The sequence below is a fragment of the Paramormyrops kingsleyae genome, chromosome 23, assembly GCF_048594095.1.
Source record: "Paramormyrops kingsleyae isolate MSU_618 chromosome 23, PKINGS_0.4, whole genome shotgun sequence".
NCBI lineage: Eukaryota > Metazoa > Chordata > Actinopteri > Osteoglossiformes > Mormyridae > Paramormyrops > Paramormyrops kingsleyae.
Window position 1 is genome coordinate 1755349 of NC_132819.1, and position 15141 is coordinate 1770489.

The following is a 15141-nucleotide window of genomic DNA, read 5'->3' on the forward strand; positions in this document are numbered from 1 at the left end:
CAGAATAATCCCCTGACCTGAGCAACCAGAGCAGGGTAGTCCACCCCTGCTCCAACGACCAGAAAGAACAAAAGCACCTCATCCACCGCCAGACAACACTAGGACCAGGATGGAGATCAAGATAAAAAGGGGAATGTTGGGGGAAACAAGTGTGTTATGTGTGATGCTTAAAATGTTTAAAGGGTTAATGATTATGGATATGATAATACTGCTTTCCACTGTCCAAACAAGAGCGGCCATGTGCGTAGGTTACCGAGGAGAGGCACCTCTGCAACTCCAGTACATAAGAGGCACCCCCACCACTTTCCTGTTTGACTTATGTGACGTAATAAATTGTCAGTACCAGAACGCGTCGTACCGAGGATACGACGTATGGCTTTGTTATGACCAGCAACATCATTTAGGGTGTCGCGCCGGTTGGACCGTGGCCCGACCGTGTGAAAGCTGGGACAGGGTTGCTAAGTACACCGGACCCTGGGAGCCCTATGGGCCAAGGTCCGCAAGGAGCTGGTGGACTAACATCACCTTCTCCAGGGAAGGGTATACTGGAAAACCCAGTTTGAATCCGCTGGCGTTGTCGATAGGAAAGTATTATCACCCCCCGGATGAGGGAAACGATTTGAATATCCTGCTGGGCGTGGATCAGTCTGGAAAGGACCCCTGGGGCGTGGTGAGTATCCTATTTGTAGACCCTCCTCAGACTGCCCCACAGCCCACTAGAGGGCCCACTATGGCTCAAGTAACCACCCCGGTCCAAGGCACTAACGATACTATAGTGCTCCAGGTCGATTACACTAGACTGAATCCCCTAGACATTTTAGAACTAGCCACAGGGTATAAGAACGGCAACATCTGGCTGGCCTGGATTGCGCAGAATGCCAGAGAACAGCAGATGGAGGGCTGCGTGGCCTGTGCTTCAGCCAGACCCCAGCTCTATACGGAACCAGCCCCATTGCATCCTTCGGACGCCTGGGGCTATGCCTGCATGTTAGCCTTGACCAGGGAGGCCACACCGGGGGACTGCACCACCTTGGCATCCCTATTTCCACCCATAGATAACAGGACTAAAGTAGGACCATTCACTCCCCGTCCAGGTAAAGCGGAATACCTCTGCTTTAGCTTCGCGGGTACTGGTCCCCGCGTGGGGGACATTCCCAGCGAGTGGTGTCGTGATATCATATACAATGGTTCCAGGAACAACTACATAGGGCATTGGGCCCGTTCTGGCCTCTACTGGTTCTGTGGCCGGGATAAGTTACTAGTTAGAATGCCTCTCAGCGGTCACGGGGTATGCGCCATGGTAAGGCTAATGGCACCGTTAGTCCTGATAGGGGAACGTCCCAATACACAGCAGGTCACTACTGGTGCACCAGGTGGGAAACTGGTGGGGAGGCGACGAGGACGCCTACTGATTAGACGCAGACGCGAGGCACCCAACTTTGACCCCACGGTAGATTCACCCACCTACATCGACGCTATAGGGATCCCGAGAGGAGTGCCAGATGAATTCAAATTGGCTGACCAGGTCGCTGCGGGATTTGAAAACATCCCTGTTGTGGCGGCCATATTCCCCATCACTCCCAATAAAAATGTAGACCGCATTAACTATGTGCACTATAACATTTTGCGCCTGTCCAACCTTACTAGAGATGCAGTGGCAGGCCTGGCTGAGCAATTAGGCCCTACTTCTCTGATGGCGGTCCAAAACCGGCTGGCGCTAGATATGCTACTAGCCGAAAAAGGGGGAGTGTGCGCTATGTTCGGGGAAGTATGCTGTACTTACATTCCAAATAATACAGCACCAGACGGCTCAGTGACCAGGGCACTCGAGGGTCTTCGGACCCTCTCCAGAACGATGCATGCACACTCCGGGATCAATAACATCTGGGATGCTTGGCTGACCTCAGCGTTCGGACAGTGGAAAGGCTTGATGGGCTCGCTTTTATTATCCTTTGCTACTTTTGCTGCGATTTTAGTTACATGCGGGTGTTGTTGTATTCCCTGCCTGCGCGCACTGTCAGTTCGTCTCATCACTACCGTGATAGAGAAGCGGGATGGCACCTATGCGCAGATGATGCCTCTCCTGCCTGTCGGGCCGGAGAGGGGCAAAGGTCATTTGGACAGTTTTGACCTACGACTCCCCCGCCAATAGGGTGATCTCTTTGCGGAGACCAAAAGGGGGAATGCAAAATTTCATAAATAAGGGAAAATATTACTAATCAGCATAATCAGGGTGATCTCCTTGCGGAGATCAAAAGGGGGAATTGAGGGAATAATTAATAAAATAAAGGGAATGATTCTATAAGGCTGTAACTAATCAAAACAAGAACTGACTGGCGCGCCGGCAAGCCAAGGCTACCTATCGGAACAGATAGGGGGGGCGACAGAGAACATCAGCGGCCCCTACTTATCTTTTAGCCTTCCAGAAGGCCAAGAACAGTACGACCCGGCTGGAACCACACATGTGGTTGTTACGTACACGGAAGGTACCGAGAAAGGGGGGGGGATGCCCGAAGGGCTTTAAAAGGGATACAACTGATACATATGGCAGAGCCTCCTCCTGTACATGCTGAATGTATGTCAGACGGCCGCTCCCTGATTATAATCAGTCAAGACAATAAACCAGTGATTTGCAACTTCTCCCCGTGTCAGCTGTGAATCTCTTCTCATCCACGGACCCGGTGGAGACGCCGTGCTCCAACAGTAGTGAGGCATGATTGAAGTCCCCAGAGATAATAATGAGGGACTGCGGATGTGCCGTCTGTAGCTGTGAAACCATGGAGTGAATGTGCTCACAGGCTGTCGTAGCATCGGCCGAGGGAGGGATGTAGACAGTCAGCACAATAACATGAGAAAACTCTCGGGCCAGGTGGTATGGCCGAATGCTAACCGCTAACAGTTCAATGTCATTGGTACAGCGCTGCTCCCTCACAGTTATGTGTCCCGGATTACACCATCTCGCATTGACGTACATGGCTAGTCCCCCACCCCTCCTCTTACCACTGTCCCATGCGCTCCTGTCCGCTCTCACCAGTTGAAAGCCATCCAAAGTTACGACAGAGTCCGGTGTGTGGTCCGTGAGCCAGGTCTCAGTGAACAGCAGGAGGCTGCTCTACTGGTACTCCCACTGCAGTCTGGTTAGCGCCGTTAGCTCTTCCATCTTGTTTAGTAAAGATTAGGGGTGCACCGATCGATCGGCGCACCGATCGATCGGCCTCGATCACGTTAATTTGAGGGGATCAGAAATCGACCATATTCCCATGAGATCCACCGATCTTAGTTATATGCTTTTAACTCTTTGGGATCGAGTATGTCGTCGACGACATCGCGTACTTTTCGCGTACTTTTCGCGTCTATTTCAGTTTATAAATATCTCGCTGAAATCTTAATGTATAATCATGAAAAAAACGCTGGCTAAATCCGTAATCTGTCTTCTTTTCAAAACGTCCATTGTCGGAAGTATTAAAGTTTTTTTAATTAGGTTAAATCGGCAAAAAAGTAAACCATGTCATCTTACTTTGTTTTACCTGCATCGGGGGCGTGTAGTACCGCTCTCACCCGAAGATCGCTATTCACATTCTAAATAGCCGCATTAGCGCGTATTCAAATCGCATTCGCATGGTAATTTGATTAACAGCGCAACGGTGAAACGCGATCCAGATACATCCCCTTCAGCGCCATAAAAGGGGGTTGGGGACGTGGCCAGGTGACAATGGCTCATTCATACACATGAAAGTTGCTACATATTCAATGAAAGGAGCCAGAAATAGTTACATGAGTTAGGTTTTTCTTATTTATTTATCCAAATTAATGTTGCATCTACACCATTTAGTCATCTTCATGTAGCCAAGACTTTGGTGATCAGATATCTGGGATCAAAACAAACTGCCAGCATTGCTTACTATGTACTTTTATAATGTTTCTGCAAGTGTTCCAAACTGCATTTTGCAATGTCTATACTTTGATGTCAAATTTCAAACTTAACAAAAATCTGACATATTTACAATATATATTAAAATAAAGATGAGTGTAATGGCAAAACAAATATATAAGAAATAATTTATTTGCCATGAATTAAGTGTGATGAAATGTGTGATCATGCCCCAGTCAGTGAAAGTGTGTTTCCTACCCCTAGGCCCCAGAGGGTTAAATCAGCCTTTTCTCCCATTCCCAAGAGAGGTGCAGTGCAGGCTGCCTCCCTCCCTATTTTTTGGACAAGTGTGTCATAACAGCTATATATATATATTTTTTTTACAAAATTAGAGAAATTAAAGTCTGGAAGAAAAAATATGATTTTGTAGTTCAAACAGCAATGCTCATTTATATGTTCATTTATATTTGAGGACACTACCTCATGTTTTGTGAGTATTCATATCAATTTACTCAATAAAAATGGAAACATTGAAGTAACTGTCTTTTAGTTATGAAAGAAACAAGATCGGCAAAAAAAAATCGAGATCGGCAGGTAAGGTTGCCTAAGGATCGGTGATCGTTGATCGGCCAGAAAACTGCAATCGGTGCACCCCTAGTAAAGATCTTACATTACCCATGAGAATAGATGGAATGCTCGGTTTGTACCGTCTCCTTCTCTCCCGGTACTTCGCTCCAGCCCTACATCCCCTCCTTCGGAATCTCTGGGCGCTCCTCCGGGAGTACCCTGCTGTTATGCAGTGCTAATAGCTGCTCCCTGCAGTAAACAGTGAGGTGGCTCACGGGTTCTCCAGATGCGGTGGTAAAAAGTCCCAAAAGAAGTAGAAAGCATGCTACTACTCTCAAGAAATTTTGTAGGTCCATGTCGGATTGCAATCGAAAGTAAACACGACCACGATAGTCGGGAAGAAAAGACTTAAAACAAACTAAAACAAAAAAAAAGAAAGAAACGAGCTGGGAGCTGAGGTAACCAGCTGCCTACCGTGGTGCCATCTTGGGAAAAAAAATAAAAAATTTTTGTAGCCTCAGCAGCATCCACTGTAGCGTCATTGGAGCTTGGTGCAGAGGCTTTTTAAAGATGCTTTCCAACGGCTTGTGGTCACTTTCAACCTGAATGTTTTTCCCATAAACACTGGTGAAATTTCTCACAGCCGTAGACTATGGCTAGTAACTCTTTCTCTATCTGTGCATACCTGCGCTGACAGTCAGTGAGGGCTCTTGAGCCATAAGCAACTGGCTGTCCATCCTGTAGTATGACTGCTCCCAGACCCTCTGAGCTTGCATCAACTGACAATGTGATTGGCTTGTTGGCATCATAAAACTTTAAGGTCAGGGCATTGGTGACTAATTGTTTGAGTTGTTCAAAACTTTTCTGCTGTATTTCTTCTCAACACCACTCTGTACTTCCCTCCAGCAGCTTTCTTAATGGAGCGCTGATGCTTGAGAGGTTAGGTATGAATTTGCTGAGATACTGGATCATTCCCAGGAATCTCAGTAGCTCCTGTTTGTTCTGAGGTGAGGGAAGCTGTGTCACTGATCTCACTTTCTCCACATCTGGTCTGAGTCCACTTGAACTGAGTATGTGTCCAATACAGTAAAACTGGTCTAAGTCGCCGACTTGTAACTCGTCAATGTGCACAAGTCGACGCTCAAGCAAAAGTCCCGATTTTTCCTAATGATGTTTCCTTTAAAATTCCTTGTGTAAGTCGCCGCTTGTAAGTCGTCAAATTCCCTTAGTCGTCACCTAAATCCCGGTCCCGAACAACACAAATGAATGGATTTCCGTTCCTGTAAGTCGACACCCCAATCACTGCATTCTCGCCGCCTGCTTGTCACCAAGGCAATGTAGAAACCGAGTGCGGCATGGGACAAGATTTGATGGGTGAATGCGGGTGCGGGCGGTAAGGTCCTCATGTATGTGCGGGTTGCGGGAGAATAGAATTAATCGCGGGACTCCCGCAAAATGTAATTATCTTAAAATTAATTTATTAAAAACAAATACTCATTTATCTACTGCACAAAAGCAACAAGAACGACTAAATTAAAATAATAACAATTTACAGGCGAATCGTCTACAGAAACTACAATTGCCGCGCTCTGAGTGCCGGGGGACGTAACCGGACACCCCAAGAAGTAATCAGCCTGGTGCTTGGACGGGATGGCATGTTCTGAAAAGCTCCTCGTTCGTGTCCATGTTCATCATTCCATTTAATTAAACTAAAATAAAACAAAACATATTTGTTTATTTTCCATTTCTTTTTTATATATACTCAAAAGGGAAGCAAGTGAAACAAATAACAGAGTAGCGGGAAGAAGCGGTAAAAATAAAACTACTTATATGTTTACCTGCGGTATTTTGCGGGCGGGAGCGGGACAAAACTTGAATACTGCGGGCGGGAGCGGGACAGAATCTTGTGGGAGCGGGCAGGAGCGGGACTGAAAAATCCTCTACCGTGATGAGTAGAGGTATATGGTGTTATATTTACTAGTCGGCAAAAACGGCGAGATAGACATAAGTCGCTGAAGTGTCGACTTTATAAGTCGGAAAACGGCGAGTTATATTTACTAGTCGACAAAACGACGAGATAGACATAAGTCGCCAAAGTGTCGACTTAGGTGTATCTCGTCAATTCTCAAAGTCGTCACTTTTAAGTTGGTCCCGCGAGTGTCGACTTAGACCGGTTTTACTGTATATTTGATTTCTGTTGTCCTGATACAGCACTTGCTTTTGTTCAGTTTCAGATTGTATTCTCTTGCTCTGTCTAACAATCTTCTCAGTTTCTTGTCATGCTCCTCTTTGGACTCTCCCCACACCAGCAAGTCATCAACAATGTTGACCACGCCATCCAGGTCCTCAATCATCTGTGCCATTACCCTCTGAAACACCTCTGGTGCTGATGATATTCCGAAGGGTAGCCGCAGGAACCTGTATCTTCCTATGTGTGTGTTAAATGCAGAGGTGGGTAGAGTACCCAAAATCTGTACTCAAGTAAAAGTAAAAGTACTTATGGAAATATTTACTCAAGTAAGAGTAAAAGTAACAATCCCAATAGTTACTTGAGTAAGAGTAAAAAAGTATCCGATGGAAAAACTACTCAAGTAGCTAGTTACTAGTTACTTCTGATCTGATTGATATGAAGCGAAAACCTTGAATTTCAAACTGTTTGGAAAGCTTCCACACACCTCACCTTGAAAGTCTCTTTGTTTTGTTTATAATGTGTGTGTGATGGGCACATTAACACATAAACTGTCATTTGCAATAAAATTTCAAACACACCCAGATGTTTTTCTGTCCACAGTTTCAAAAGCCAAGGTTGACCTGCTGGTTTTGTTCCAAAGTGCACTGCATTTAGCAAAAGCTGACCGTGATAGTCTCTTATACGTATCACTTCCAGCTTCTGCTGCTGAAGCATCAACAGTAGCAACAAGATTAAGTAAATGGCAGGCACATTTTTGATGTCTGGGAAGTTGGTAGTCCAGGCCACAGTCCTCATCTAAAATACCAAAAAGGTCTTGGTACTCCACCTCCGATTCACTTTCGTCAGATTCATCCTCAAGTATGTAGTCTCCCTCCTCCTGTGCATCCTGAGCATCATCTTCTTTCTCCTCCCCATATATTCGAAAGGCCTTCAGGAAGTTTGAGCCACTATCTGTAGTTGTCCTAGTAATCTTTCTTCTGATTTTGTACTCTTCGTGTATTTCCTCTAAAGCAGCAGCAATTACATCGAATGTGTGTGATCCTGTCATCCGTCTGCAAGCCAAAGCTGCTGAACATCTCTCTAAAGATGTACTGTCTATCCAGTGGCAGGTGACCCCCAAGTAACTGCGCTGCCTGGCTGACCAGCAGTTTGCAGTTGTAGCAACGTAATCAGCATGGTTTAATTTTTGGATAAGTGCACTCTTCATGTTTTCAAATGTATCCTGCACTTTGAGACGCAGTGTTTTTCTTGTCATGACTGTACACTGAGGTTGCAAGGTTTCTATAATTTTCCTAAATGACGGTAGTTCTATAATAGAAAATGGCTGGCTTCCTTCACAGAAAAAACTGATCAGCAGCTTGTCAATCACTGCCTGTGTTACTTTCATTGCAGGGCTGGAAAAGGCACTAATGATCTTTGGATTCTTTTTTGAATTAGGTTCATATGCATATATATATATATATGCAGATTGTTGTGATGGGGTGAGCGAGCGAACCGGGAAGCAGGCGAAGCAAGCCGAGAATGCAGGCAAACGGGGTTTATTCGGGACAACAGGACAGAGACACCAACCAACATCAATGACGGATCTGGGGTAACATACTCAGACGCGGACTAAATACAGAAGACAAGCCAAACTAACAAGGAACAGCTGGGCACGATCGGGGAAGCACACGTGGATAATGAGGGGGCGTGGCACACATCGGGAGCGGACGGAGCAGGGCGTGACAGGACCCCCCCCCAAAGGTGCACTCCGAGCGCGCCTGAGAGGAGGCGACGGACGGGACGAGGGAACAGGACCTGAAAGACAAAAGGCAAGACCATCAACCAAAAACAGGGAGCAGAACAGAGACACAGAACAGGCCAAGAGACAAGAAGAAAGACAAGACACGACACAGGACAGGAAAAGCAGACAAACAGACCAAAACAGGAGACACAGGGGGACCAGAGAACGGAGGAACAACAGGGCGAGGAGTGAACAGAGGAGACAGAGAGGGACGAGGAACAAAGGCAGGAGGGACAGACGGGAACGGAGGAGGGACAAAGGGACGAGGAGACGGAACAAAGGGAGGAGGACAACGGGGAGCCCAAGGGAACCCTGGCGGGCGAGGGAAGGCAGCCGCAGGGGCCACAGGCGGATGGGAGGCCGGAGCTGGAGGGGACCACACAGGGGACAAGGAGACAGACGGAGGGACCGACAAAGGAAACGAGGAGGGAGCAGAAGGGAACACCGGTGCAGGCAGGCAGGAGGGGGAAGCCGCAACAGGCGGAGGCGCAGCCGGAGCCAGGGGAGGCGCCGTCCGACACCCAGCCAAAGCGGGGGGGCCCGGAGGCGGCCGACGAGGCGCCGACAGAGGGACCGCAGGTGGGCGACGAGGCACCGGAGGGGAACCCGGAGGCAGCCACCGAGCCACGGCCAGGGGGCGCACGGGCGAGCCAGGGGGCAGGGCGGGCGGGACCCGGGCCCGACGCCTGTGTCCCCGTCCTTTACGGGACACTGAAAGGCGGGGTCCTGGGGGGTGTCGGCCTCGCTGGGGTAAAGGCGAGGAAGTCAAGAGGGTGGTGCCCGAGGGTGTAGGCTTGGGCAGAGCAGGGGGCGTGGCCGCAGGCGGTGCAGCTGAAGCTGCGGCCAGGACAGGAGAGTCAGGCTGGACGGGAGAGGCGGCCTCAAGCAGGGCCGCGGGCAGGACGGGAGAGGCGGCCTCAGGCAGGGCCGCGGGCATGACGGGAGAGGCGGCCTCAGGCAGGCCGTCACGTGGCCAGCAAGGGGCACCTCAGGATGCACCTTCGTCGTGCGGCCAGCAGGGGGCGCCTCAGCGGGCGCCGCCGTCACGTGGCCAGCAGGGGGCGCCTCTGCGGACACCTCGGGCAGTTCAGGTGCCGGCAGGACAGGCGAGACGGGCAGTTCAGGCGTCGGCCGGACAGGCGAGACAGACAGTTCAGGCGTCGGCCGGACAGGCGAGACAGACAGTTCAGGCGCCGGCCGGACAGGCAGAACAGGCGCCGGCATGACAGGCAGAACAGGCGCCGGCATGACAGGCGAGACAGGCAGAACAGGCGCCGGCATGACAGGCGAGACAGGCAGAAGAGGAGGGGGCGCCTCTGCAGGCACCTTGGGCGCCTCAGTCACTTGGCCAGTAGGGACCGCCTCAGCGGGCGCCGCAGTCACTCGGCACTGCAGGGGGCGGCGCCATCACGTGGCCAGCAGGGGGCGCCGCAGCGGGCGCTACCATCACGCGGCCAGCAGGGGGCGCCGCAGCGGGCGCCGCCATCACGTGGCCAGCAGGAGGCGCCGCCATCACGTGGCCAGCAGGGGATGCCGCAGCGGGCGCCGCCATCACGTGGCCAGCAGGGGATGCCGCAGCGGGCGCCGCCATCACGTGGCCAGCAGGAGGCGCCGCCATCACGTGGCCAGCAGGGGATGCCGCAGCGGGCGCCGCCATCACGTGGCCAGCAGGGGATGCCGCAGCGGGCGCCGCCATCACGTGGCCAGCAGGAGGCGCCGCCATCACGTGGCCAGCAGGGGATGCCGCAGCGGGCGCCGCCATCACGTGGCCAGCAGGGGATGCCGCAGCGGGCGCCGCCATCACGTGGCCAGCAGGGGGCGCCGCAGCGGGCGCCGACCTCACGTGGCCAGCAGGGGGCGCCTCCGTGGGCACCTCGGGCAAGCGGCCAGCTGCAGGCGGTGCTGCAGGCAGAGCGGCGACGGCAGCTGCAGGCAGAGCGGCGATGGCAGTCGAGGGCGTGGCTGCAGTGCCGACAGACGAGCCGGGCTGGACCGGCGAGACGGGCAGGGCCAGCGAGCGGTCCGCAGGGGCCGCATCAGCAGGGGGAGCCGCGGGGGTGGCTGCTGGTGAGCAGGGCAGGACGGGCAGGTCAGGCGAGCAGAACAGGACGGGCAGGTCAGGCGAGCAGGGCAGGACGGGCAGGTCAAGCGAGCAGGGCAGGACGGGCAGGTCAGGCGAGCAGGGCAGGTCAGGCGAGACGGGCGGGTCAGGCGAGACAGGCGAGTGACCAGCAGGGGCCGCCCCAGCGGGTACCTCAGGCAGAGCGGCGACGGCCGGAGCTGCAGGCTGTGCCGCTGGCAGAGCGGCCTCTTCAGGCGTGCGGTCAGCAGGGGGCGCCCCGGAGGGCGCTTTGGGCATGCCATCAGCTGCAGGGACCACAGGCACGACAGGCCAGACAGGCTGGACAGGCGGGTCAGGCTGGACAGACGTCGCCACGGGCAGTGAGGCAGCAGTAGCAGCAGGAGGTGCCGCGGGCAGAGCGGTGGCAGCAGCAGGCGGTGCCGCTGGCAAAGTGGCAGAAGCTGCAGCAAGCGGTGCCGCGGGGAGAGCGGCCGAAGCTGCAGCAGGCAGGACAGGCAGTTCAGGCAGGACAGGCGGGTCAGGCAGGACAGGCGAGTCAGGCAGGACAGGCGAGTCAGGCGGTGCCGCTGGCAAAACGGCAGTAGCTGCAGCAGGCGGTGCCGCTGGCAAAGCGGCAGAAGCTGCAGCAAGCGGTGCCGCGGGCAGAGCGGCCGAAGCTGCAGCAGGCGGTACCGCGGGCAGTGCGGCGTCAGCAGCCGCTGTTGCTGCCGGCGGTGCAGCGGCGGTGTCATCCCAGGCGGGGAGTAATGAGAAGGCCCCCAGGAGGACGGTCTGGGTCTCCTCCATTCCTTTCCCCTTGCGCCTCTTCTTTCTCCGGCGTTGGCTGGGTGGTTGCGACGGGGTTGCCCCGGAGAGAACAAGCGGCTGGAGCCGCCTCTCCGTCACTCCATCTCCAAGCTGCCGGAGAAGTTCGACGTGCGCGCTCGTGAGCGGGGTCATCTCTTGAAGGAGGGTCCCGCTTCTGCTGGCTAGGTCCCGGAGTCCAGGGTCCTCACGGACCTCTGGCAGGTTTAGCCAATAGACCACCTCTTGCAGCAAGCCGAGCCGGCAGCAGGATCCATAGGATCAGCAAAAAAATAACAATACAGATAATAAAAACAATAGAAAAAAAATTCTAAAACTGTAAAAATATATAAGTAAAAATGTAAGAAAAAAAGAAACATATACACAATGCTAGGATATACAAAACTCCTACGGACTTTTTATGACACGGTAGTGGCCTCAGTAGTTCTCTACGCTGTTGTGTGCTGGGCAGGGAGTAGCTCGGACAGAGACAGGAAAAAACTTAACAAGCTTGTTAAGAAAGCTGGCTCTGTCCTGGGCTGCACACTGGACACCATCAAGGAGGTGGCGGACAGAAGGATGATACTAAAACTGTCATCCATTATGGATAACCCCTCCCACCCCCTGCACCACACTGTGGAGGCTCTGAGCAGCACAAGACTGCTACACCCTCAGTGCAAGAAGGAGCGCTTCCGTCGATCATTCCTCCCCACAGCTATTAGACTTTACAACACATCACTGCAGTGACCACATAATCAGTATATATAATCCCTGTATATGTACATATGTGTGTATATACAGTATATGTATATATGTATATGTGTGTGTGTGTGTGTGTGTATATATATATGTATGTATGTATATATATATATATTTCAGCAGCTATTATCCATATTCTTTCTCTACCTCGTGCATTCTCTTTCTTAAGCTCAGATGTGCACATGTGTTTCCTCCCAGTATAGCTGGAACGTCTTTTTCATTATTTCAAACTCAATGTCGTATTTTCTGTTCTTGTACTCACACTTTAGTGTTTTCTTACCCAATGGCGCTATCTTTTGGCCAAAGAATGCAACAAGTTTGCTTTGACTAACTCTGAGTCTGCCTGTAGTTGTGAATGCTTTCAGAGTTTTAACTGACATTGCATTGCAGTCTGCCCCTGTATCTAGTTTAAAGTTTGTCTCTTTACCAGTTATTCTCAGCTTTTCAGTCCACATTTTTTCCTCTGTTTCTTCCACTGGTATCTCAACCATTTCAGTGTGTTTCTCATGCTCCAAGTCGACTGTTCCAATAAACAAGTTCCTTTCAACCTCATTCTGCTCGACTGTATGGACTTTCTTTCCTTGTTGGTTCTGGTGTCCTCGTGATTTACACATCTTAGCAAAATTATTTTTCTTTTGGCAAACTCTACATGTTTAACCCACTGTAGGACATTTGTTTGTTATGTGTTTAAAACCACATCTGTTGCAGCGTATTTCCTTTTGTTCAGTCTTTTCTGTACTAGTCTTAGACCTGTTCTCTTTTGGCCTCACTGTTATTATCCTGTTTACTACTGCCTCTTCGGTCAGTATTTTGACTTGGTTAGTTGTAATCTCGCTTGCACGGCAAATATCAGTAGCCTTTTGTAATGTCAGATCAGCTTCTCTTAGCACTCTGCCTTTCACTTGGTCTTTGGTTATACCACATACTATTCTGTCACGTACCAGGGAGTCATGTAAATATCCAAATTCACAGTCCTTAGCTTTGTTTTTCAGATCTGTGACATATGCCTCAAAAGACGCTGTTGGATTCTGAGCTCGTGTAAAGAATAGGTGCCTTTATGTAAGGTAGGTTTTTTTCTCGGTTCACAGTAATCCTGAAACTTCTTCTTCAGTACGTCTATTTTGTCTCTTTCGTCGTCCCCGAATTCAAACGTATCACATACTTTAATCGCTTCTACTCCCGCTACATGTAGAAAAGTTGCACACTGTACCTTCTGGGACTTCTCTGCGATGCCACTGGCAGTACAGAAGAGCTCGAAGCGCTGAATCCAATTCCTCCAATTCTCTGCGAGATTGCCTTGCAAACTCAAATTCGGAGGGGGCTGAAACTGCGCCATCTCCTCTTCCGCCTTTCACTTCTGACACCATGTAATATATTGGTAACAGGACGACCGTTGTTGCTTTAAAGCTTTTTTAATGAACACTTGCTCGTGCCTACAACTTTAGCATGTCTCCACACCCAGCCATACACTCCGCAACCTTCCCGTTACGTCATCAACTATGAATGCTCGCATGGCTCAAATCCTATTACATTACAGATGGAATGGAACTCTCACTTAAATAAGACAGACTTATCGAAATAAGCGAGACTTTCCCTTAATCCTGCTTCGTGGAATACCCCCCAGGTTCTCACACAAGAAGTCTTACGGCAAATCTATATTATTCCATTATAAACCTAAAATTAGCTATATCACAAGCTTTGGGGTAGTTTGCAAATCCTACAGACTATTATTTATTATTATTGTTATTTATTAAGGTAATAAAACTTACATACATGTAAATGTGTGTGTATGTGCAAGACTTATCTCAAACTGAAAATCTCACTCCAGCCAGCTGACCAATGATGGCAACACTGCGCTGATATCAACGTTAGCAAACATTCAAATGTTAAATACAGTTGTGCACCCGTATTCATGGGGGATACGTTCCAAGACTTACCGCACAGATCCGAAACTGTGCATAGTAGCGAACACTGTAAATGACTTGTTCTCCTGTACTTACATACCTATGAAAATGTTTAATTTAAAAATTACACTCAAACTGTGGTTACGAAATCAGCTGATACAGGGGTTCCACTGTATTATTCTAGTGAGATTACTAGCCAACAGTAATGTTAGCTAGCTAGCTAACTATCTAAGTGTTAACTAAACCACTACTAGCAAAGATCCTTATTCAACACAACATTACAGCAAACTGCAGCAACATAAGGTATATTTTAACAAGAAGGAGCTTTAATAAGGTAACATTTCTCCTCCACTGTCACAGGCGATTACAAAAGTTCAGCAATCAATATCTGATGGGGACGGATGAAATAAACATGATTGGCAGATTCAGATGGCGCAGGCTAAAGTTGACCAATTGGATGGGCAGAGCAGAAATTTGGGTGGGCATTGCACACTTCTAGATCCGGCCATGGGTCAAGGTAGACAAGGCAAAAAAGAGCCAGTTGAAACAGATGAAAACTTTGCACTCAGACATATTTGTAATACACACAGGCAACAACCACTCAGTCACACAGAGAAAGGCTGAAGCAGCCCTGATTACTTCATCTGTCCACAGTATACAGATGAGCTCTCACCTGATCCTTCTGCTCATGCTTGAAGGGACAGGTCCCAGACTCCTCTCTATTACAGCTCTCAACTGTCGTTGGTCTAGATAAACAAAACGGGGAGAGAATATCAGGATCGAGAGTGCTTATAAACTGAAACCCTGGGTTCTGGCATCACATTCTCACAACTTGTAAGGAGCGTGAATGTGTGCCTTGTCTGGAACAAGGCAGACCAAAGTAACACTGAAATGAAACATACCTGATATTCTTTATATCACTTGGCTGACTGTAGCACCAAGGAAACAGTGCGCAAACATTAATCCCTGAAAAATCAACTGCATATACACACTGTGATATCTCAGAGACCACAAAAGACAGGTCCACTCAATAGTTTGCAATATTGAGAAGATTACTAGTGGACAGGCATACATAGACCCCGGATGACCAGCACAGTAACCTGTGTCAAATGGGCTCAATAGCTGCATTTCTTCTCAAACTCCTCCTGTTTACATTCAACTGTTCTGCAAGCTGTTTCTTCCAAGCCATCATGGAGTATC

At 49.9% G+C, this 15141-nt stretch overlaps 2 protein-coding genes across 2 annotated transcripts in view; both read right to left on the bottom strand.

Moving 5' to 3' along the window:
• Positions 1-13516, bottom strand: part of hcn3 (hyperpolarization activated cyclic nucleotide-gated potassium channel 3) — a 56495-nt gene extending 42979 nt beyond the window's left edge. The window contains exon 1 of the mRNA XM_072706121.1: positions 13248-13516. The gene's annotated coding sequence lies outside the window, so the exon portion shown is untranslated. The remainder of the gene's footprint in view (positions 1-13247) is intronic.
• On the bottom strand, positions 4612-13252 carry LOC140581982 (uncharacterized). Its single transcript, XM_072705999.1, has 3 exons — positions 12465-13252; positions 10286-11523; positions 4612-4687 (listed from the first exon to the last, which is right to left on the bottom strand). Exons 2-3 carry the CDS (start codon positions 11224-11226, stop codon positions 4612-4614), a joined length of 1017 nt encoding a protein of 338 aa, XP_072562100.1. The 5' UTR covers positions 11227-11523; positions 12465-13252.
• Positions 13517-15141: the final 1625 nt, after the last annotated feature.

Excerpts from the sequence above, each read along its gene's own strand:
- LOC140581982 (XM_072705999.1), bottom strand. The coding sequence starts at position 11,226 with ATGACACCGCCGCTGCACCGCCGGCAGCAACAGCGGCTGCTGACGCCG. Across the intron at positions 4,688-10,285 it reads CAGCTGGCCGCTTGCCCGAG|GGAGCAGCTATTAGCACTGC; the intron begins GTGCCCACGGAG and ends TGTTTACTGCAG.